Here is a 24,343-nt window from a genome sequence, read left to right as displayed (position 1 = left end):
ATGATAGGAGAAAGGAAATAAAAATTCTCCATAAGACAATACCAGCAGAGATCAGGTCCAGTTAAAGAATTAAAATCCTATGTTTCCAAAATTCCTTTTTCAGTAGTTTCAGAAAAATGGAGTTTTTAGTGTGCTGTAATTTTTGGGCAGCTTTTTCTTCCTAAAAAAAAAAAAAAATATAGAAGTCAATGTAATAAACTGTGTGAGGAATAAAATTAGTATGGTACTTGCTTCTTTCAAAACAAATACCTGAGACAAAGAGTAAAATGCTTTTCACAGATAAGAATCTACAGTCATCTCAGTACATCCTGAGATTATTGACTACTCAGTCTAGCATTTTTTCACACTGTTACGTTCTTTTTTAAAACAGTAAAATGTTTTCTTCCAGATACCACAAGTTTTTTGCTGTTAAGTTGAGCACAGACAGTAAGTGTGGAAAGCATTTAGCCTGTTTCAATACACCCTCCACCTGGCAAGCTTCTGAAACACCAACATATCAGCAATGGGTAAAATCTGGTGGTGTTTGGCTTTTTCAAGGCTATGTCAGTGCATGTTGAAATTAATATCTTGCTGAAAGGCTATGACCACTGGTTTGCTGGTGCTGTACCTTGCATGACTGCGGTCATACAAGAGGCTGCAGGAACAGCCTGTTACTTGTCCTTTTCCGATGAATATCCCAAACAGTTGTAAACAACTCAATAGATCTACTTCAATAATCTGACTCACAATGTTAAATTCTGCACTCAACAGCAGAAAAATCCAACAATTGCATTTAGTCATAATATATGAAAGTAGCTGCATTCATAAGAAACTAAAAGTAATGTGGAAAAAATTGTTCTTGATGTCCTTATCTTACTTTCGATATCTCCTGTGTAAGTGCATGTTCATGTGCTCTCTGGAAGAGCTCTAAAACTGAATCTTTATCTCCTCCCCATCACTGTCTGCAGCAGTCGGGGGAAGAGGGGGAGGGAACCAGGGTGCATTTCATGGAGTTTCCTGACCGTTTGGGACTCAGCAGTGTGTGCAGGAGCCTTCGACACCTTCAGAGAACACAAGCATGAAATCAGTGCTTGCCTGGTGCCCCATCTTCTTTGTGCTTAGAGATGGTGTACATGTTGCAGGCAAAATCCTTTTGGCTGTCCCCTGCTTTCCTTGCAGTCTTATCCCTCACATGTCACCCTTGGGGACAGTATCTGTTCTCTACAAACACAGAAGAAAATCAAGACCAATCTTATTCTTTTCCTCTCATACCCTTTCTAACATCTCTAACTTTCACTGGAGTCAGTTTCACACGAGCTTGCTACATGAGAACAGAATGCCACTATGGACTCCAGGACCTGAAAAGGTGACAGTGATAGTCATGAATCTCTTCAATAGATAGGTCAGTGCATAGTGTGCAGGACATAAAAGTTGATTTTCAGAAACAATGCTATTTCTCTCAGGATTTGAAAGGCAGGCCAGGATACCCGTAGTTCAGCCCCAGTTGGTAAGTAACTTATGGGAGAGGCTATGATCCAGTTTTGAAATGGTTATTTAACCATCAGATTCTCTCCATTCATGCTGTTATTTCTAAGATGTGTTTCATCTTGCATGTTTTGTTGGATGTATTCCAACAAATGTGGTCTCCTGCCCACTGCACTCAGCAAGTGAGGACTATGGAGAAATGAGATACACAGGATGAAATAGCTTTATGATAGGAGAAGAAAAGATTACTGGTTTCATACCGGCTCCATTAGTTGTTCTTTCTTTTTAGCAATGGAAACACTAGTGACTAGTTTGAAGTTTTTTGTTGTCTGCTGTTTTACCTTTTATTTAAGTGTAGGAAAGGAACCTAAATAGAAGGATGTACTTCAGTAAAATATGTGTTCTTCCAGAAATGTGTTCCAAAATTAATATTTAGGTTTTGTTTTCCCCCATGTAATCTACCATAGTTTCCTACCTATTACAGCTTATATATTCTTTAATCAGTCAGACTTTTTTCCCACATATATGTTCACTATTAGTTCCTGTTGCATCCCTCTCAGCTTCACCATTTTAGGGAACATGAATAAAGCCCTTCACTTGCAATGCAATTGTTCCAGGATGAGAGGAACCCCACCTTTTACCAGGAAAGACGAAGGGCAGATGTGCTGAGTGTTTTGAAAAGGAATGTGCCAGAGGTTTGTAAATCCCAAAAATAGATCAAAATATTCCATCTTGGCAGATTGAAACAGCAGAATTCTTCGAAGGAGACTAACTACAGCTCACAGAAATTATATTTAGCCTCTAATCTTTCCTAGCACTACAGGACTGTAATACTGCAATTATGTAATTGCATAGTCTTATTTATTACTAATGTATATGGAAGTATATTAAATCATGAGAATCCTAATCTTACATAGTTTTAGGATTATGCAATCAAAAGGTCTTCATTAATTTATTTAAACACAACTACTCTGTCTTCTACAGATTGTTTTATAGACTGTATGGCAAAGTTTACTTTGGCCATTTTGGCTCTTAATTGAAGGAATCAACATGTGATGTTGATATAAATAGATGGGAAAAGAGAAAGAGAATAGAAGTGTAAATGACAGTCTGGTTTCCATTTGATGCAAAATACTCCCAAAATTAAGGATGCATCCCTGAGTTTATAATTTTATTATTTTCTTACCCAGAAAACCAAAACACAACTTGAAGAACAAAAATGTATTACTTATTAAAAGTGTTTTTAAGGATACGCACAGCAAGGATAAAATTTAAGAAAGCAATGTAGTAAAAAATGGAACATGCACCATTAACTGGAATAATGAAAGGCTTTCTCTAAATGAAATAGGTAATCCCATCCAATAAACAGATTGTTGTATACTACCCATTAATTTTTTTCAATTATATTTCAGTGCTATATAACTTAAACTATTCATTATTACTTTTGTAGAGGTCCTTGCTTGTTTCTGATTTTTAAAAAGATGTTTAACTTCAGCCAACAGATTTCTTTTTTTTTTTCTTTTAAGTTCAGACTTGACATTGAGAAATATTTCTTTACTTAGAGGGAAGTCAAACACTTAAAAGACTCTTCCTACAAAGAGGTGGTCAATGCCCCAAGCCTATCAGTGTTTAAGAAGCATTTGGACAATGCTCTTATTACTAGGCTTTAATTTCTGGTGGGCCCTGAAGTGGTCAGGCAGTTAAACTAGATGGTCATTCTAACTACGTAGGTCCCTTCCAACTGAAATATATTCTATTCTGTTCTATTCTATTGTTGCCTTGGGTCTGTTTTTGAAAGACTACTTTTTAAAATTGCTAATAGGACATTTATGCCGATACTTTTTTGTTTGGTTGGGTTTTTGTTTGTTTGGATGTTGTTTTTTGGTTTTTGTAATCATCAAGCATGCTTATTCTTTTAGATAAGGATTTGAAATTTATGTAGGAGCAGTTGTCAGTATCAGATATTAACAAAGAGAAGAACTTCCATTGTGTTGAAAAAGTCCCTGCACAGCATGGGCTTCATTGGGCTTCATTCAGCTCTGTGTCTTCCTCAGTCCTCCTTTTACTGTTTATACACTTGTGGATCCTTTCTTGTTGCCTTTCACATTCCTTAACAGATTCAACTCCATGCTGGCCATGACTTCTCTAACCCTGTCCCTGAAAGATCAACCAGATTCCACCTCGTGTGTGCGGAATCCATTTCACGTCTGATTTTAGGTGGGAACTCCTTGCTCATCCATGCAGTCCACCTGCCATCTTTGCTTGGCTTTTCCCCTTCACTTTTTTCCTGTCATTCATAAAAAAGATTAGGAAAGGCCAAGTCATTGTGATACAAGGACAGGCCACCAAGTGACACTTTTTGAAGTGATTGTATAAGAATGTGAATTTTAAAAGTTCCAGGAACACTTGAAGATTGCTCCCCCAGGCTTTTCCCATGGGTAGAAGATGTGTTCAAAGTGTACAGTAGAGATCTTTACACATGCTCTTTGCAGCCATTAAAACAGGGAATCAGGTTCTCCTGATGACACTGTCTCAAGTTGACTAAACTAATTTGTCATGGAGCAACAGGACTCACTATTTTATATAAATGGTTCACTGTTCCCTTTATCCCACTCACACAAAGAACACTGAAAGTGCATCCTGCTAATGCTAAAAATTAAAAGAGGTCATTTTTGCAAAAAGAGATAATCTTGCTGTTTTTCAGGGCTATATGTGAAGGCTATGAGCAAGGCCATGAATAAGTAAGTAAGAATAAATGAAAATTACACCCAGTCTATTGATTGCTTTGGCTCTAAGTGAAGAAAAAGGTAAACTGAGACAATTTACTTTGCTTAACTATGTGGTGATCCAAGACCCATTTAACACCACCAATGAAATAATAGAAAGGAGAATAAAAAAGAGGAAAGAAACTGATGAAAGTTAGCAAGGGTGCTGGAAGTTGCAGCTGGCAAGTACAGCTGCCCAAGAGCTGCTGCTGTGGGTAGAGAAGCTGGCAGAGGGCCAAGATCTGTTTGTGTGTTTTGATCCAAAATGAAAAATGAAGTCAAAAGGGCTTCTTTTAATTTGCTTGCACTGCTTGCATTGTTCTCATCAGCTGTGTGTCTTGCTAAGAATTTTCTCTTCTAGCAGTCAGCATCAGAAGACCTTGCTGATACTTTGCAGCTCACCTTCACCGTTTGCTTTCCCTATTCCAGCATGAAGTTGCAGAATGAATCTTGTTTTCTCAGGCCAAATAATCCAACACTGCACTGTGTGTGAGCCCTGAAACCGGGCCACATTGTGACAATGCTCTGGCCTTGTCCTCCTGAGAGCAATGACCCAGAGGACATGGGCAGGTTAATCAAGCACACTCCTGCAGGCAGGCAGAAAAAGTCCTCCAGGAGAGCAGATCCTATAGTATCACTCGCAGCTTTTCAGTTCATGGACTAGGATCATGAAAAAAATCAAACCAGGTAATTGGAGCTGGCTTCCAGTAAAGAGAACCTAAGGCAGATGGTTGGGCCGGTATCTGCCTGTGTGGGGGAGAGGTGGGAGGTGCCAAAGCCCTACATCCCTCCAGTGCCAAATCTGATATTTCTCTCAGCAGTAGCAAAAATAGCTCAACAGTGCATCAGCTTAATATAAGCAAGTTTTTTGACCTAGATGCCATTTTTATTCCCCAGGACCTCAGCCCTCGATTTGGGTTCCAAAGTAATAAAAACAGAGATTTTGTTTGACCTCCATATACAAGCAAGAAGACAAGACTGGTGGGAGGGGTAATTACTTGTGGTGCCAGCACACATGGTATATGGAGAAGGTGAGTGAAAACATAGTGTTATTGCTTGAGAATTAGACCTTGTTTTAGATATACTGTCTCAAAATCAAAATAATTATAATCCAGAAGTTATTTTAGATATCTTTACTTTTTTTGTTGACTTCCTCTATCCATTCCCTCCTAACAATGAACTGCCTTAGGAGTTCTGCAGTCTGGTGTATTTTACCTGTGTGAAATGCAGAAATGGACAGATTTGGCTCCATCACACTTATATGTTCTTTAAAGACAGATAAGACTCATTTCTTGGATGAAAAATGTGTTTTTTAACCCAAATGGGGACATGTGGGAGTTACCATGTCCTGAAGAACCAGAGGATTTTGGACCTTTGCTTTGGTTTATCTCACTGAGTTTTGCAATGCTGTGGAAACCATGAGTGATGTTAGCTTTCCATTAACTATCACATACGACCTGGTTTAGTATTTGACTTTTGTGTTGCTTGTTACTTTAGTTCCAGGAATTAATGGCTCCCTGGAGGAAGTTGGTCAAAGCAGGGACCAGACAGTTAACAGAATACTGTATGTATGTCAGATAGTCGTGCTGGGGTTTCCAAGAATTACTGAGATTTGAATGGGTCTTCTTGGGTCATGCAGACTTTGATGATGTGACTAAGCTGAAAAAGGTCTCGTTGGACAAATAGTGCTGTTGGGTTAAAAAGGACAGTGAACATTTTAGGTAGGGATCTAAGAGGGATGAAAATAAGCTTAAAAAAAATCATGGCAGCACTTATGGGTTTATTCCCATCCCAGGCACGGCAGACAAGCTTCTACTCTTGAGAAATTTGCAGCAAAATGTAGTTCAGGGGTCTCAGGCAGCATGGTGTGTGTGCCCAGGGCATTTCACATGCACCATGACTGACTTGATCATCTGCCCAGGAGAGCCCCTGCATGAGAAGAAGGCTACTATACATTTTCTGATGCAAGCACAGAAAAAGCTCAAGACCAGATAGGAAAAAAATATCTAATTGAGGACTGTCTGAATGGCAGATCCCAGAGGGTCATAATCAATGGTGCTGGGTCTAGTTGGAGGCCTGTCACTAGTGGTGTCCCCCAAGGTTCAATACTAGGCCAAATGTTGTTTAAGTAATTTATCAATGACTTGGATGAAGGGGCAGAGTATCTCCTCAACACGTTTGCTGATGGCACAAGGCCGGGAGGAGTGGCCGACACCCTGAAGGGCTGTGCAGCCCTTCAGAAGGATCTCAACATGTGAAGAGAGGGTCAGAGAGGAAACGTCTGGAATTCAACAAGGGCAAGTGCAGGGTCCTGCATCTGAGGAGGAACAACCCTGGGCACCAGCACAGGCTGGGGATGACCTGCTGGGGAGCAGCTCTGCAGAGAAGGACCTGGGGGTCCTGGTGGACAACAAGCTGTCCCTGAGCCAGCAGTGTGTCCTTAGGGCCAAGGCCAGCGGTGTCCAGGGATGCATAAGGAAGAACATTGCCAGCAGGTTGAGGGAGGTGATCCTGCCCCTTTACTCAGCCCTGGTGAGGTCCCATATGGAGTGTCCAGTTCTGGGCTACCATGCCCAAGAGACATGAAGCTCCTGGAGAGGGTCCAGCAGAGGGTGACAAAGAGCATCTCTCTTGAGAGGAAAGGCAGAGGGAGATGTTCAGCCTCGAGAAGAGATGGATGAGAGGGGGCCTCATCAGTGCCTGTCAGTATCTGAAGGGGGGGTGCCAAGAAGACAGAGCCAGGCTCTTACTGAGGTGACAGGCAATAGGGCAAGAGGCAATGGGCAGAAACTGATGCACAGAAAATTCTACCCGAATATGGGGAAGAACTTTACTGCATATGACTGCACACTGGAACATATGGTCCAGAGACAGTGTGGAGTTCCTCTCTCTGGAGATATTCAAGAACCATCTGAACAGAATCCTGTGCCATGTGCTCATGTGGGATGAGCCTGCCTGAGCAGGGAGGTTGGATCAGATGACCCACTGTGGTCCCTTCCAACCTTGCCTGTTCTGTGACCCTGTGACTGCTTCTATGATTCTATGTGGTCACACCTACCAGCACAGCTACCTTGTCCCAGTTTGCATCAGGGCTATGGTCTCCTCTGATTGATACAGCTGTGAGAAGATAAAGTTGGAAAAAAAGAGACACTTGTATTCTGAGGATTTGTTTTTACATTGTATGAAGGAAGTCCTGCACTTCTGATTTGTTTGTAGCTATAGATAAGCCATTTTTTTATTTCCTGTAGTCAGCTCCTCCACTTCCCTCCAGCATCTGGTATAAAGTGATCAAATAGTAAATCCAGAGATTATGATTACTCATTTCTTCACAGTCTGTTGTGTCATTCCAACCATGAGACTCATCTTTCAAACATGTTTGATGGTCTTCATACTGGGCAAACTTGTGGCTTCTCAGTCACAATCTTCTGGTAAGTTCAAATCTCCATATATTTATTTAGGAATTTATATACCAGCTAACGATATTTCTGTGTATATTTTACCTCATGTGTTACAATATTTAGTGCTTTTTTTGATTAGAGGATTGAACCAAACAAAAATTATCATCCAGCAGAAATGAAAGTGGTCTCCTCGAATAAACAAAAGATAACAGATTTTTATGAGAATTTTCTGACAAAGTAAATTGCAGCCAGAAAAGACTAGCCTTCACAGAAAAATGAAGGATAAAACACATTCAAGGTAAGACTTCTGGACTTAGTACTCTGAAAGAATGAACACTATGGGAAAAGATCAGCTATACTTTGCTCCTGAGAAAGCATCAAGAGAAAAATATTATTACACAGCAAAATTATTAAACACCAGCCATTTAGCTGCCTAAGAACATCTCTGTTTTAGATATTTGCCTGTGATGCCATTACTTATAGCTCATCAAAGATAAATGCATTATTACAGAAATCAAACATAAAGCTCAACATCTACATCAAAAATCTAATCTTCACTCCAGTTAATTTCCCATAAGTTCTATGTCATTCATTTTATAAGGAAAAAGAAATTCATTAAAGTTACAATCTATCAACTATAAGTCAGCTCTCTGTTCTGCCAAACATATGGTAAATAGTAAATACCATTTTTGACAATGCTGCACCACCTGATTCCCCAGGGTTAATTGTCCTTTTGAGTCACTGGCTATCCTGTGAGGGTAGGTGACTTCCCTGCCCTGAGATGGCAATCACCTATGGCCATGCAGTACTGATGGCATGCCTTTGTCAAACAAAATTTGAAAATTAGAGTTGTGAGGCTTATTTCATGCAGTGTTGTGAGGCCTGGCAATGGTCAGTGATCTCCTGAGAAAAACCCCAAAGCACTCCATTTGGTGGATTCTAAGAATTATGCCATAAGAATTATACCTTGTCTCAAAATGTCACTTGCTGTCTTTTTCCTCTTCTTGAAAAGATGTTTTCTATTCATTCTCTGCCCTATGTGTCCAATTCAGCAGTCTTGTGCACAAATGGCACATTTGCTTACACTTGTTCCTGTTAAAAAAATGAAACTGTTCTTCATTGACCAGTACTATTAAGGTTAACTAAAGACTATAGGTTCAGATCTGGGTTTTGTTCTCAGGTAGTTTCTGTACGGTGTACTGCAATATGTGGAAGTTCAACATGTGGTTAGTAATCAGGTTTCATCAGTCTAAGGAAATCAAAAGTGGTTTTTCTTCTTTGTTGTGCATGAATGAGGCAGCGACTGTTCCAGTACATGCATGTTTCATTCTGTTATCTTTGAAGACTGATATTCTGCCTCTCCCTTTCTTTTTTTAAAATTTGTTCCATGGCATTTAACCTTTTTACATGTTCCCTTTCAGTAGTATTTTTCCTCAGTAATAAACTTTGAAAAATAGAAAGGAGGTGGAAAGTACTTGATCATATTCTTGCTCATGGTTGTATTTGCATAATTTTTTGCTCAAGGAAATTTCTTTTCTTTTTCCCCTGTAGAACTATTTTCTCCACACACCATAGTGCTATTTTCCATACTTCTCTATCCTGAGAAGAATTAGATGCCCAGCAGGGCCTGTGAGGTTCAAGTCTTGTGTGGAACCTTACCAGTCTCTGTCTGGTTTTATGAAATGTGTAGGCTTGGATAATTGTCTCTGAAGCCCTTGCTCCAGGGCACTGGTGTGTGTCCTGCAGCACTGCAGCATGCTGCATACCTAGATAGACCAGCAGGTCAACCTCAGACAGAAAGTTGTGCCACCTCTTTTAGCCCAGGGACTGACTATTCATAACATTTTTGACCTTTTTATCTATCCATTATTATAATAGAAAGAATAATTATGAATGTGTGGCTTTGGTGTATTGTATGCCTCCAGGACCATAATAAGAAGGCTTTAAATATTTGCAATTACTGTGGGAGAGCAGACATACCAGCTGAGAATGATCTATGATGTCACAGCTGAATTCAAAAGAATTCCATCAAAGGGAGAGAAGTGGTCTCCTCTATTCTCTTTCTCTTTCTACTAACAGAAGAGCCAAATGATTCTGCCTCTAGAAGTATAGGTGTATACTTGCTTAAAATCAAACACCTTTTCAGTTAATGGCAAGGGAAACATCATCAAAAAGAAAAAAATATATTTCAGATAAACGGTATATATCCTCAGAGGATTTGATGTCAACTTAATCTAAACTTTAAAGAAACTCACTTAGGTTATGCATGCCTTCATGTTGAAATGTAAATAAGCCAAATATACATTTTATAATTTGAAAAGATACATGCAAATATATATTTACAAAAAGTACAATTCATGCTACAGTCCAAAAGGCTTCACGACTCATGAAATTGGGAAGCACAGAAGGAAATTTGTCTGACTAGAGATCTGAAAATAAAGTCTTTATTGAAAAAAGATTGGTAAGACTCTGTCCTACACGCCTACTTCATTATGTTGAAACTGATTTCTTATGTAATTCTTTAAAATTGGAGCACAGGAAATAATATATATATATACATATATATCACCAGATGGTTTATTATAATTTCTATTCCATTTCCATTAACTTTCTATTTATTGTTGAATAAAGTATGTCCTGGATTTTTGTCATAACTCTCTTGAATGAGTTTGACAGAATTACATGTTGCACCACAAATACACCTCTATGAAAATGTTCTAATTAGAGCAGTCATAAAGCACCTAGACAGAGATATAGATATGAAAATAGGCAAAATTCTTACTTGAAACCATGTCTCACATTCTTTGTGTCAATTACAGAGCAAAAGATAGCCACCATGAGAATAGTTATTCTTGATTCCCATGAAGTAATCAGAATGACTGGATATGATGAAAAGCTCATAAGAAATATTTTAAAATTTTGAACCCCCAGAGGAGCATAAATTGTACACAGCAAAGCTAAAATCCTCTATTCTCTTCTAGAGAGGAATATTGCAAGAAAGATTTTTAGTGATAAACACTTCACAGCCGGGGAGAGAAGTCTGAAAATTTTACCTTTGAGTGGTTTCTTGATAATACATTTTTTTCCTTTTTATTCATTCAAGTAAACACAATTTTGCATCTTATAGAATGCAAAATAATTTTTGATATAGAATAGATTTCTAATCCTTTTGCCTTCTTAATTTCACCATTTCTTCAGTGTCAGGTTTATCTTCAGTGTCTGATTTTGGAGTCCTGTGTCCCTAGCAAGGACAGTAACAAGGACATGATCAGAGAGGAAATATCTGTGTGCAGTCAGAGGACATTAAATGGTCAAGCTTGTATTTAAGGTGGAATCAGCCATAGATCAAATATGCAATACATCGACTTGTGGTGATCTGCTCTGTGTTCTTCTGGATCTTGACTGGTCTGCATTTCTGGTGATAGTTCCTTGTTTCTTGCAGCAAACATGTGACAGTTTACGCAGACGTTCCCTATAGTGTTAGTTCCCAAACAATTTTCCTCAGCAGGGATTATGGGAGAAGTTGTCCTCAAGGTATGGGCCTTATGCACTGTGTGAATGAGCCCGGTCTGCACTTTTTGGTCCCGGGAACATGTGGCCAAGTCTCTCTCTCCTGGCGCTGTGCGTGCCTTCGTTCCATTAATTGGAAATTCTAATTTTCACCTCTCTGTTATTTTACTCTATTTCCCTGTATTTTGGAAGTTCTTATGTCTTCTTATTTTACAACCATCTGAGCCTGTTACATAGATATCTTAGAAATACTGATTGCCTACTAACATCAAGGGATGCTTTTCTCACTCACTCCTGAAGTCATGTTCTCCGTAAATGTCCTGAGCAGGTGGGAAAGATGCCATCAACATCACAATAATCAACTTCAATAAGGAGAAGATGCAGATCACATGGGCAACAAGAGAGCTTTTTCATAATGAGAATGTATCATTTTTTTACACGTGAGTATTGTCGGTTCCTATTCCTCTCTTGTTAAAGGATTTACCTAGGGAGAATGAAATATCCAAGTCCATTTGAGTCTTCTGTGAACTAGAAATGATTTTAACATTTTGTAATATCTGGCATGAAACCTGTTTATATCCACAACCTACAGAAGTGTACAAGTCAAAAAACCTGGTGAGTAATCAGTCACAACAGACATAATATGAAAGATTTATCCCTCACCTCCATCATTGTGCTAAATGTTAACGCTATTTGCACCATCAAAAGTGTTTTTTCCACATATGTGTCTATATTTTCCTTATTAACTGACATCATTATTTACTAACAGAAGTGTAATATTTTAGTTAAGGACAGTCATAGTGCTTATCTTTTCTTTCTGGGTTGCATATGTGGACAAACTTTTCAAAATACAGTCTTGAAAACAGCATCATGAGAGCATGTCTTTGAGCAAGTCATTCTCCTATTAGAAAACAACATCATGAATGAAACTTGATTATTTCAGACTGCATCAAAACCCAGGGCTGTAATTTCGGTGAAGTTTGTGATGAATTCCCTCACACCACTATGTAATTTTTGAATTCAAGAAAAAACATACTCAGATTTTCCTCAGTGTGGTATTTGAAAAAAAAAAAAAAAGAAAAAATAAAGAGCAGTAAAAAAATAATTAACTTGTGTTAATTGTTAAGTTTTCCATTTACCAATATTATTTCACTTACAGATTTGGTGAAGGCAAGCACAAAGTTTGGAAGCCATGTACTGCCTATTTATTGGATCAAGATTATAATTCTGGATGTCTTTTTAAGAGAGAAGGACCTACCCTTGCCATTTCTATCAGGAACAGCAATGGAAGTGAAGAACTTTTTTTAAAACAATTAAAATCTGATTTTTACAGTAAGTACGAAAAATCAGGACTACTTTAGCAGGTTTTCCAGTTCTTTAAATTTGAGAAGAGATCAGTTATATAGCATATAGAATGGTTTTAGTGTGCACATCAAAGCAAAACTACAGTTATTTCATTCTTATTTTTGTTGATTTTCATGCTGATTTTTGTTCCCTGCTGTCATCAGTAGTTACGTAGGCTTGTGTGCAGCTGCACTTAAATGAGATAACATAGGACAGTCAGACTGGTCCCAAAAAATACAGTTTCAAAATCCAAATGAAAATATTAAATATATATATAGGTGTCCTTTGTCTAGTGCAGGTCAAGAAAATGAATAATAATTTTTGTCTTAGTGCTGACTGTGTGATCTTTCTCATACTTTCAACCTTCATTCCGTTGCCATCTTTCATGCAATGCAAGGCAGAAAACTGCTTCTTGTCAAAGATGCTGTCACAAAGCCATCATTGGATGCCAATAGAAATTAGCTGAGTGGCTATGCTATAGTCTGGCAGAGTAAAAGGGACATCCTACTACTGCTAAAGAGATGATGTTCCTGTTTTTATTAAACCTTTCCTGTCCCCAAATACATATTCAACATCTAGTGTCAGATTAGTTTATCAAAAACTTCTGGAATTTTACATACCTACATCATTCAAAATAGAGCGATTTTTTTCTAATAGCAATCACACAGAAGATATACAACAGAGAATTATCTGGAAAAAAGATATATATTCCAAATTTACTAATAATGTTTTAGCAAAAGGGATTAAATACAAATCTGTCAAGGCATCAAACTTTGAGATTATTTTCATATCTCAGAATTTTACCAATTTCTCTTAAATTATGAAAACATGCAGCCTGATTCTTAAATTTTCACCATTAAACACCCACTAATAGCAAAATTAATTTTCAAAAGGGTTCAGTAAAAGAGGAGAAATATCAAAAATCAGTCTGAAGTCTTTAAATTAAGAAGGTAGAGTTTTTGTAATGCAAAAAGGCAACTAGAAGGATTGAGAAAACAGGTAGTACTCTTAACCCCTTTATTTCCCACTGCTGAAGACTTACCAGCTGCATAGGTCAAACCATGGAGTTGTCTTCAGACCCTCTAAAAACAAATAAGGGGCAGATTCAGTTGTGCATAGATAGAACACAGGGCTTTTGCAGATGTCCCACCATATCCCACATATGTGGCCTCCAGCAGCTGCAAAATTCTTGCAGGTCTTGGAGGTTTTATGGTACTGAATTTGTCACTTCATTTCCCATGAGGAAGCTTGTTTCTTTGTCTGGATTGCAGGGAGCATGAGGAGATGGAAGTCCTTTCCTTAGGTAGCTACAATAGGTTCCTCATGTGAGACAGTTACTGCCTTTGAATGTGGCACCTCAAATGGTGAACAGTGTCATGGTGTCAAGCTTCATTTTGCTGTTTAATAGGGAGGTCAGTTGCAAAAGCAAAACCTCCAAGAAGAAAGTCCACCTTCATCTCTCATTACTCAGTGAAATATTGAGCCCAAGAAGGAAGAAAATTATTTCAACTTTAAAGTGCTTTTTAGGATGCTATAGCAAAATTTGTTTCTCTTCTTCTTAGTAAAGCCCAATCCACCAGAAAATGTGACCTTCTTCTGGGAAGAGGACACTGTTACTGTAAGCTGTGATAAACCAGAGAGAAATGTACACTGCTTGAGACTTGAGCTTCAGTACAAAAGCAAGTTTGACAAAGAGTGGCAAGTGAGTTGTATGTCACAATTTTAATCAACATTGAAAGCAGTTGGACATCACACTTTTAATCAACAATAGAAGGAGGTGGAAGTAGCATATCCATAGACTATAAAATACAGTTTTTTCCAAATTTTCTTCCATCCTATATTTTCAAATATAGCAGCTAGCAGAAAACATCTAGATTTTTAGAACCCTGGGTTTCTTCCATGCCAGAAATAATTTACAAGTTAAAAGCAGTTTCTGCCCTAAGAGCTGAGGGCAATCTAAGGAGAAGGCATACATTCAGAATAGAGGAGTTTGGAAAGATGGAGGCAGAAAACAGATAGGGAAAAGAAGAAAGAAAAAAAAGAAAATTAATGAAAATAAACCTAATTAAATAGAATTTAAAAAAAATACACAGAATTTTTATTTATTCTAAAATTAGCTGTTAAGTATTTCCAAATATTATTTCACTAACTTAAGCATTTCCATTCTCAAATATAACTTGTAAATATTTTGTGGATTGGAGTGTCTTTGTATATTGAAAATGTGCAACTGTAGCATAGTGCACTATGTCCTATGGTTGCTAGGACCTTCAACTTCATACCAGACAACAAGGAATGGATATGATTAGTCAAAAGTCAATCAAAAAACAGAATTCCTGTAAACTCAGAAAGTTAACATTCAGTTCTGAGGTTTTGCATTGGCCTATTCCTTGTCCTAGCTGTGATCGTGAGTGAAATATTTTGAAGCACTGTCTTGAAAAGCAGAATTAACAATGATAAACCTTCTTTCTCAGTCCAGAACTGCTAAATGCTGCAGCGTTAGAGAACAAGGCTTTGATCCAAGGAAGTGCTACTCTTTCCGGGTCAGACTGAACAGGCGAGTACCACAGTGCAACGTAGTTAATTACAGCAGTGACTGGGAAGCTGAAACATTTTGGATGAATGGCACATTATTAGGTAACAGCTAATATATATATATATGTATATATGTATACACATTGTCAAAGTGGAAGAAGGGGTGACTGCAAAAGAAACTGAGGACATGCAGCAAATTAATGTAGTGCTATTGTTCTCCATCTTGAGTTATCAAAGAAACTTCACATGAATGTTTAATTGCACTTATTTAATTTAACTCTGTCCACTTTATTCCTGATGGCCCCTGAAGCTATCAATATATGTCATAATCAGCAAAGTTAGGAATGTTATTATTTGTGTTACAATAGCATAGAGGATCCCCCAGTGACAGTGATGTGATGCATGAGGGCTCTGTGGGTGTGCGTATTGAAGGGGGGTGCCTATTTATGATATTTGAACATCAAATATGAACTCTTAAGAAAATCCCTGATGTCCAGTTTTTGAAGGCAGTTTGTTTTGCAAGTACATCCAGCTGAACTACAGGACCACAGGTCACAGAAGTCTGATGGTCACGGATGCTGGATTGATCAAAACAAGGAGGATGGGGAAAAAGAGATTGAAGGGAAGCAAAGTCAGTTACCAGCACTGCTTTCCTACCAGACAGTTGTATTTAACTGAGGGTGACTGACGTTAATTAGATTGTCAATGTAAACAGTATTCTTACTGCTTATCAAAACCACACCCCAGATTTTCTGTGGGAAAAAAAAAAAGACTGTACACCATACCAACACCTTTATATTATCTAAGCACAAAATTCCACCCGCTAGGCTTTATCACAATTACGGGGCCCTCAGTTGTCCAGTGTAACAAGACAAGAGTTCTGTAAAATGCAATGGGCTTTTAGCTCACTTGACAATCTATGTAGACAAAGATAGGATGAAATCATGGACTGTAGGTTGCCTGTGTACTCATGGCCACAGTGCTGACCTACAGAGAAGACTCTTCCACTATGCAAATTGTGAGCCTCAAGCATGTCCTCAGGTGTGGCTCGCAAATGCCTTTAAGAAATAAGGACAATGTGGTCTTCTTCTGCATTTCTGAGAGCAGGCAAGTAATCAGCCTTACCATTTGACCAGAAGCTGTCAGCAGGTACCTGTGAGGAAGAACATAGCAGAGGAGACAGTCTAAGTGGTTAAGACATTCTGTGTGCCCCTGGAGTGACATTGACACAGCCCCTTCACTGGGGCAAGCAGTTTTCTTCAGGACTTTAATGAATTATTGACTCTAAATCTATAATGACATAAAGCCATGAAGCTTCAAAAAATTTCATAAACTCTGAAGACTTCACTTAGCAGGAGGTCGTAATTTTTACTTTTTTCCTGGCAGCTAAACAGAGTAGGGAGGTGGAACAGGCTGGACAGTTGCTCCTGTATGAATAATCATCCAGGGGTATGGCATTTTTGTGGGGACCAGAAGGCCTGTAGTAGGAGGCAAAGATTTGAGGCTGCATTACAAAAGCTGCAGGAAGAGCACTGAGGATGCAGAAAAATGCACAAATTCATTAGTTTTATATACTTGCATGTGAGGTGTTACATGCCACTAGTTACTTTCTGGATATTAACTCTTGTGATTTGCTGGCTTTTTGCTTGGTTTTTGTTGGAAGATAAGACACTTGGGGTACATGCAAATTTGCATTTGCAGCTTTAGTGACTGTAAGTAGGTGTATGTAATACAGTTCATAGCACAAAGGTGCTTCATCCCTGTCAATGCAATGTGATGAAGGTGAGTAGAAATACTTGATTCATTCATAATGCATCTACACTGCCTAAAAGCCCCCTCTGTTGTCTTGTACCAGGTCAATTTGGATAAATAAAAACGCACTTTTATTTTGTTGCAAGGTTTGGGGAAGCAGAGATTTTCTTTTCAGTTTCAATTGAAAAATTAAACTGTCTTATTTGTCTTAATAAATTGTCTTATATAATAAGATAATAAATTGTCTTATTTGTCGTTAAATTTTTTTTCTGGTTTTTAAATTTTTTTTAAAGAAAAGTCAACATTTTAGCATGATTAGGAACATTTGCAGTTAAAGCAAAAAAAAAAAAATATGACATATTCTTTTTGTAATTATTCTTAGATTCATGTGATGATGATCTAACTCCTCAGTCAGAAACAGAAATTGTTTTAAGTTGTTCGCTGGCGATACTCTTAATGATGCTCATCCTCTTGATTCTTCTGTGTAAATGGCAGAGGTAAATATAGAGTTATTGATTACTGCTAAATAGCCACGTCATGAAAATAGGGATATCATTCTGAATGAAGCCTCTTAGTGATGAAAGTTCTTATCAGATAAATGAAGTCATGGTGAAGATGTAGAAGTCAGTAGCTTAATCACTATTTGAGGAATAATACATCTGGGCCTTCCAAACATCCAGGAATTTAATTTGTAAAATTGGAAGAATTCTGGTAAAGGACAATGTTTCAGGATAAAATTGTGTCTCTTCCACTTAATTTCTTCTCTTTTTTAAGAAATCTAGTTAAATCCTGAGAAGCCAATTTTTCTAGCTACTTCTTCTGAAACAATGTTCTTTTGTGCGACCTTCATCAAGCAATCAAAATATCTGTTTGCAGTAGGATAAAGTAAACTTGGGTGCCCTCAACTTTAATAGGAGTATATCAATATTTCAATTGGCAGTTCAGTAATGCTGTTCATGTTTAGAATTTACAATTTAAAAATAACCCCAAACAAACCTGCAAAGGCCCCAGATTTTGACTTTTCTGGTGGAGAAAAAAAGGCAAAAATGACATATTTTCACAGATGAAAGTATTTGTAACTCTAATTACCCTTTTTGTTCATAATAGTTTTTTCTCCTGCACTTCTCTGGTTCACATTTACGTTTGTTGTTCACTAAGTCAGCTAATACAGCTGGTTGCTACACCATCTTCCCTGTGTAGGGGAAGGTAACCAGAGAATGCAAGGTCTGATTACTACATCAGACAGAATGGCACATGCTGATAGCTGGAAGTTTGTATAAAGTCTGGATTTTGCTAGGCTGGGGTTTGGTTGAAAATTCATCAATAATTTGTCTTAGCCTGATGATGCTATCAGACTGTTATAACTGCTTTTTGACTTTAGGACACATTTAAAAGAAATGAAGAACAGAGTAGTGTCATGTAAAATATATTTGTGGGTACAGAACTGTGCTGAAGGAGATTTTTGTATGAATAACTGTGCGATAACAAAACATCGATTTTTATTTTTTTTTCTTTTTGCAGGGTTTGGACTTCAGTCCTTCCTGCTATACCAGACCCAAAATACCCATTTGCTGATCTCTTCAATGATCACAATGGAAACTTACAGGTAAAAAGAAAAAAATATACAAATTCAAATTAGTACTGAAGCATTAATACAGATATGCTCCATTGCCTAAATCTTCATCTAAACTTCGTCTTAATTTAGATTAAGTCAAGGCTTGAGTCAAAGAAAGCATGAGTCTGTCAAAGAGGGAGCATCAGATATTTTACACATCCAAGATTTTCTAAGGGTCCTAATTAAAACTAAACTGTATTTTATGTGGTCTCAGGAATAAGTAGGAGTTTGTATGCAGTTCTGGAATCCTGTTTTCTTTGCTTTCATTCTGTCTTTCTTCTGTCCTGCTATTTTATGTCCTGCTTCTCTACTTTGCTTCCTTTACATCTTGTCCATTGTGGCTTATCATGGAAAGATGCCAATATGAAAGGAAAATTGGTATCTGTACAACCAGGTTTTTTTTGACAGATAACTGATCTCTGCCAACATTAACCTTTTAATTTTTCTAGGAATGGCTAGACAAAAGTGACCATATGATGTTGCAAACCAAACTAGAATATGAAGACCCAGAGTCCATCACTGAGGCAGAAAGCCAGCGAGAAGATGGGAAGAACAGTGAGAAACCAGGGCCTTTGGAAAAAATCTTCACTTTTCCAGGAGCAGTTGAAAATAATGACAGCAAAGCAGCTGAGATTGCCTACCTGATACCCACATCCAACACTACAGCTCCTTTTGCTGGCTTCAATATTTTAATGAATGATGACATGTATGTGATGTTATAAAAGCTGCATAATGAAGAAGGTGTTAAGAAACTGCATAAAAATCCTGATAAGTTTGGGAGAGTGACTGAATAGAAAAGGCAATTGTGATAAGATTCACATCAAGAAAGACATTGGGCTGTATTTTTAGATCTGTATTTTCCCAACAGTTAAGATGTTTTGGGCAGACTCAAGTGTTTGAAACCAACTCCTGATAATTTATAAAGTTAGGATTTGTTCTTCTAATTGAGGTTTATTCCTAAGCCCCATTTTCCTGCTGTGGACAGGAGAGCACAGGAGCACCTCCATAATATATGTCAGCAGAGCTGAGGTCTAGTCGTTTGGCTTATGGAGTGTGTAGAGCAGTGTGTACACCATTGTTCCTTCCAAATGAAGAGAGAAACAAAGAGATATTGCCATCTCACGTAAAGAGATTTTTATTGTGTAACTTTGCATTTCATGGCACTCCTTAAGGGTTTTTTAGAGAAGGAATAAGGCCCACATTTAAGAAGAGAAGAGAGAGGATGTACAGTATTGAATCACATTTTAGCCCGCAGATACTTCTGTGTAGGCAGCTTCCTCCAGAACAGCAGGGCTTCAAGTGTTTCCTCTGAAGGTCATGTCCTCTGTATCTTACAGTCTTTGAATAGTCAGCATTTGCAGGCTTAATTTTAGAAAGCTGAAGTTCGTTTTGAACAGTATTTATGTTTAACTGAGTTTTGTGTATTTTGAACTGGGGTTTAGTGCAATCAGCAGCTGTAGACACAAATTAAGACTTCTTGTTCATATTGCATATACTAGTCTCTTGTTTTCCTTTAGAAAATGGGGGTTTGGGCTTTTTTTAACAAGTTAAAAAAATAAGTTTAGAACAATATTCTAAAGATTTCTAAACACACCATCTTTTAAAGTATGTTTAATATCAAATTTAAAATACAATATACTAAGCAATCAGACTTGACAAAAAATCTTCACTATTCTGAGTTTCTCCATATCACTTATGTTACATGCTATTTGAAACCAAATTTTGTAAAAAAAATTAAGCGTTAGAAGTATCTATCTGGATAAGCATAGATAGTGTGATTATGTGCTGAATTAGTTACAGTCATTCACCTGTCAGTGAATTTCAGTCAGTGTTTAAGTGGCTTTATCAGTTGACTAACCCTTGCCAATCGCATGCTTTCATGGTGCAAACACTCTAATTTATTGTGCAAATTGGAAATTGCACGTATCAGAAAATCGCTATGATAAGAAAAATATTTTAATTCAGTACTTTAAAAATGTCAATTTCAGATCTTTTCAAGAATAGTAAATAATAATATGGATCATTAAGTGTCAAAATCTTTGTCTAGGTGTTCCAGTTTGTTTTACAAGGAAAAATACAGAAATTTTATGGCCAGTAAGTGGGAAACTAAATTGGAAGCACAGTTCAGCCACATCCCCCAAGCTTTTTTTTTGACATTGCCACATATTTGACTGTTCACTAATAAAATTAATACGCTAGCAAAGGATTTCCCATAATCCTGAAAACAATTTTGCCTTGTGTGCAAGTTTTGGGGGCCTTTTTGTACACTGCACACTTCTTGAACTTTTTCTGAAAGGTAACCATGCAAAGTTTAAATAGCACTGTAAGAATGCAATGGATTTTAAACTAATTCAAGTTCCACAAATTTTGATGAGTAGAAACTGTCTCAGCTCAGCTCTTCTTATATGATATAAACTGGCATTATTGCATAAGAACCGAAGAAGTTATAGTGAATTACAATGGACAAGAACCTGCTTCAGTAATGATTTTATGAATAAAGAGGGAAGTAAAGCACAGAATACATTGTTTAGTTGCTTGCTGTTCAACTTACATCATATGGTTCCTGCAAAGCTAGCTGCTCTAATTAAACCATTATTTGTTGGGTAAATACTCATCTGTCTGAATTCAAAATGTTTTATTACATTTTCCTGAAATTTTACCGTGAAAACTAAAGAGGAGAAAATCATGTTGAATTGTTCTGTTTAAGCAGCTTTCTGGAAATGTTATAATAATGTAATTTTTTAGTACAAGCTATATCTTGTACTATGTTTTATATAGAGAAATATAGGGTTTTTTTATGCATGTATGCAACCACACTTACGTTGTATATAACAAATCAGAAATAAAACAGATAACACACATCCATATCTCAAATATTTATTTGTAAAATGTCCCCCAAGAAAATAAAACCTAGCAAATTACTGGCATTCAAAACAAAATTCTTCCCTCGCTTAAAAAAAAAAGCCTTCCAGTCCATAGAAACTCCACAAGAATGTCTGCAGAGTGATGAAGAACACAATTTAAGGAACAGTAACAGTCTTTCCCCAAGTAGTGATGATGATTCTATCAAACACAGTAGAAGACACACACCAGATTAACCACACTCATTGTTTGAGGGTATTGGAGGCTTCCTTAATCAGCCCTTTCCATCTGCCATTTTACACCATTTTGTCATCACTTTTTCTTCTGTCCCCTCCTCTCTCTTCTCCTCTCCTTTCCCATTTCCCAGATGGTCACACAAATATGTATTCTGTCTCTCAGAGCAGACTTCTACAAATTAGAGAATTAAATAGACAGGAAAAGGCCTGTTCAGTTTCCCACAGTGAGAAGAAGAATACACAGTAACTTTCACATCTTCATTCTTATTTATTCAAAACTTGTCATGTTCTTCAAAAGCGAGAGTCCCTCAGATGCCATATCTCATTCCCTCATTATGTCCCAAAGGAAGGGAAAGGGTTCATGCAATACTCCAGACTAACTGAACTGTATTTTCTCAACGGTGGAACAAACATAATATATATTTCTTCCTCATGCAATTTATGTGCTAGTTAGAGTAGTACCAGCCCAATTTATATTGATAGAGTGAATACTTCTTTTGTTTGCTTTGTTTTTCATGTTTGATTTTCAGTGGGAGGAAGAATAGAAAGAAATAATGTTTTTGTTAAAATAAGTAGCAGAACTTACTGAAGCCAATCTTGTAACTTCTACTTTCCTTTTTTTTCTTTGCCTTTTTTTTTAACAATAGGGTTTTTAAATTTATTTGGAAATATGCTTTGCCCGACTATCAAATGCATAATTTTGACCAGAAAAGGGTTGCTTCTTTTGCAATAAACCTAGAATCTTCTTAGAGTGTATTTAATAAAGCTTTCAAAATCATTCTTGCTTTTTGGATTTTTCTGGTAGGGTGCATTTTTATGGTTGCTAAACTCAGCCATGCAAAACATAGTTTATTTTGCTTATCCGTTTTTCTGAAAACAATGCAAACTGTAAAGATGAAACTAGAGGGTCATGCTTGTTGAATCCTTGAAAGACTGGACTATATAAAATCAATTTTTTTTTTTGGAAAAGCCACATGGGCCTAAACCTGTCAAAATACCAAGGGCAAGAAGTCAGCATTTTCTGTGGGAAAAGAAGCCCTGACCCTAACTGACCTTTTGTCACCAAATATTTAAGTACAGATCTACCACTGACTGAACCAGCAGTATTGGGTAACAAGAGAAGAAATGCAACAATAACTCCTCCTCTCCTGGAAATTTCTTGTAACCCTTATGATCTGAGAGCTGAGTTACTGCCAGCTGCATTGTTTGCTCCTGCCTGGTTCCTTGCTGGAAACTGCTGGCACAAGATTTTTTGAGTGGGAAATAGCAGCTCTACCCTCACCCTGAGCAACTCACCCTGCACGCATCCAACACTTGCCATGTTGCAAGTTGGAGAGCATCCCTAAACTTGTAACTTGAGAAGTTACATCTGTTTGGGGTTCCTCCCTCCTCCTTACTGGGGTGCATTAGGGCCAGTGGCAGAGGCAGAGGCAGAGCCTATCTTCCTTTCACGCCCTGCAGCTCTGAAGGGAATGCTCTGTCATGGGTTGCAGACAAAGGAGCCCTGTCTCCCTTCCCTAGTGAAATTACACAATGTCTTCTTCAAATAAAAATCCCCTGATTTAATGATAGGTTTCATGTTTACCTGCTTGTTGTTTGGGGCTTCTGACTTCCTAGTCTTAGAAGATAAATGTGAAAAAGAAACAATATGCACTATATTAAAGAAATCTCCCTATGTATATCTAGGCAGGCTAAAAATGTTGTCCAAAGATAGGCCAAATAATATCTTCACATTTCTTAAGTACTTGATATTATAATTGTATTGAATAAAAGAGAAAAAAAAAAAAACATTGTCTCATGACTATTTTATTATTTTTCTTTCTCTGTTCTCTTTGTATCAGTATGCTCCAGTATCACCCTTTTTTGATAAATGTTTTCCTGTTCTACATTGGTCTACAAATGTCTTCTGTTAAAAATTAACATTTATCACTGTGTTCCTGGAAGTTGTTAAAGGCAAGAGCATATTCAGTTTCACATTTTTGATAAGAAAACTAGATGGGTTGATAAATTGTAGGCAATAAGTCTTGCAGGGTCTACAGAGAGAAGGAGCTCTCTGCATTAACGCTCTGCACTGCTATGAAATTTTATAACTAAGAGGAAGCATTTCAGCCCAACCTCCTTAAAGGATAAGATATCCCCAAAACAGTTAGGAAGTGCCATTATTATATCTCTTAACTAAGGAGTATGTTAAAGTCACAGATAGCAAGATGGAGAGAGACATGTATTACCTTGCTGCTGCATGTGGCACAAACAGCTCTGCTTTGTCCAGTGATTCTTTTACTGTCATGAGGTTTATGGAAAAAGCATCGATCCCCTTTTTGGTGATTGCAGGATGCATCTGCATCCCTGTATCATATATTTTCTTACCTGTCTGGCTAACCAGTTTGGAAAAGGGGATTTTTTTTCTGTGGAAGGATTGAGCTTCCAAAGAAGGGTGGGAACAGCACAGACAGATGCACCTTCGTTTTTAATGGGTATGGGAGGTCTTATTACTAAAAACAGCAGTGAGAGCCTGACTTCTACACATCCTATGAATTCTTTAAATGCTGAGCTATAAGGTTAAGCAGAGAAAGAGGAAGGGAGAGGAAGAGGGAAAGTCCAGGTAAGGTGAAGGGAAAACTTTAATTCTGCATGCACAATGGAGGCCTATTTAAAGCTGTGCTTTGTCAACAATAATACTTAATAATGTTTTCCACCCGAAATTCTTAAAGTATAGATTTTCAAGTATTCTATCTCAATTTAAATGCATTCATAGAGGCACTGGAAAACCACAGCCACCCATCAGGTTACACAGGCATTGCCCAGAATCTCCCCAATATCCAAGAGAAATACAAACCAGCACAGCAGAACCGGGCATACTGGTCT

The 24,343-nt window shown here is 37.6% G+C and overlaps 1 protein-coding gene across 1 annotated transcript; it reads left to right on the top strand.

Annotated features, from left to right (window-relative positions):
* Window positions 1–7,539: 7,539 nt before the first annotated feature.
* CRLF2 (cytokine receptor like factor 2) lies at window positions 7,540–19,102 on the top strand (the record flags this gene model as incomplete). Its single annotated transcript, XM_083882248.1, has 8 exons — window positions 7,540–7,657; window positions 11,466–11,577; window positions 12,297–12,469; window positions 14,044–14,183; window positions 14,953–15,115; window positions 17,148–17,262; window positions 18,287–18,371; window positions 18,830–19,102. 8 exons carry the CDS (start codon window positions 7,540–7,542, stop codon window positions 19,100–19,102), a joined length of 1,179 nt encoding a protein of 392 aa, XP_083738374.1.
* Window positions 19,103–24,343: the final 5,241 nt, after the last annotated feature.

The sequence above is a fragment of the Zosterops lateralis genome (assembly GCF_965231275.1).
Source record: "Zosterops lateralis genome assembly, chromosome: 2".
NCBI classification, from domain to species: Eukaryota; Metazoa; Chordata; class Aves; order Passeriformes; family Zosteropidae; genus Zosterops; species Zosterops lateralis.
The sequence above is the reverse complement of the archived record's forward strand: the minus strand, read 5'-3'. Positions and strand labels throughout refer to the sequence as shown.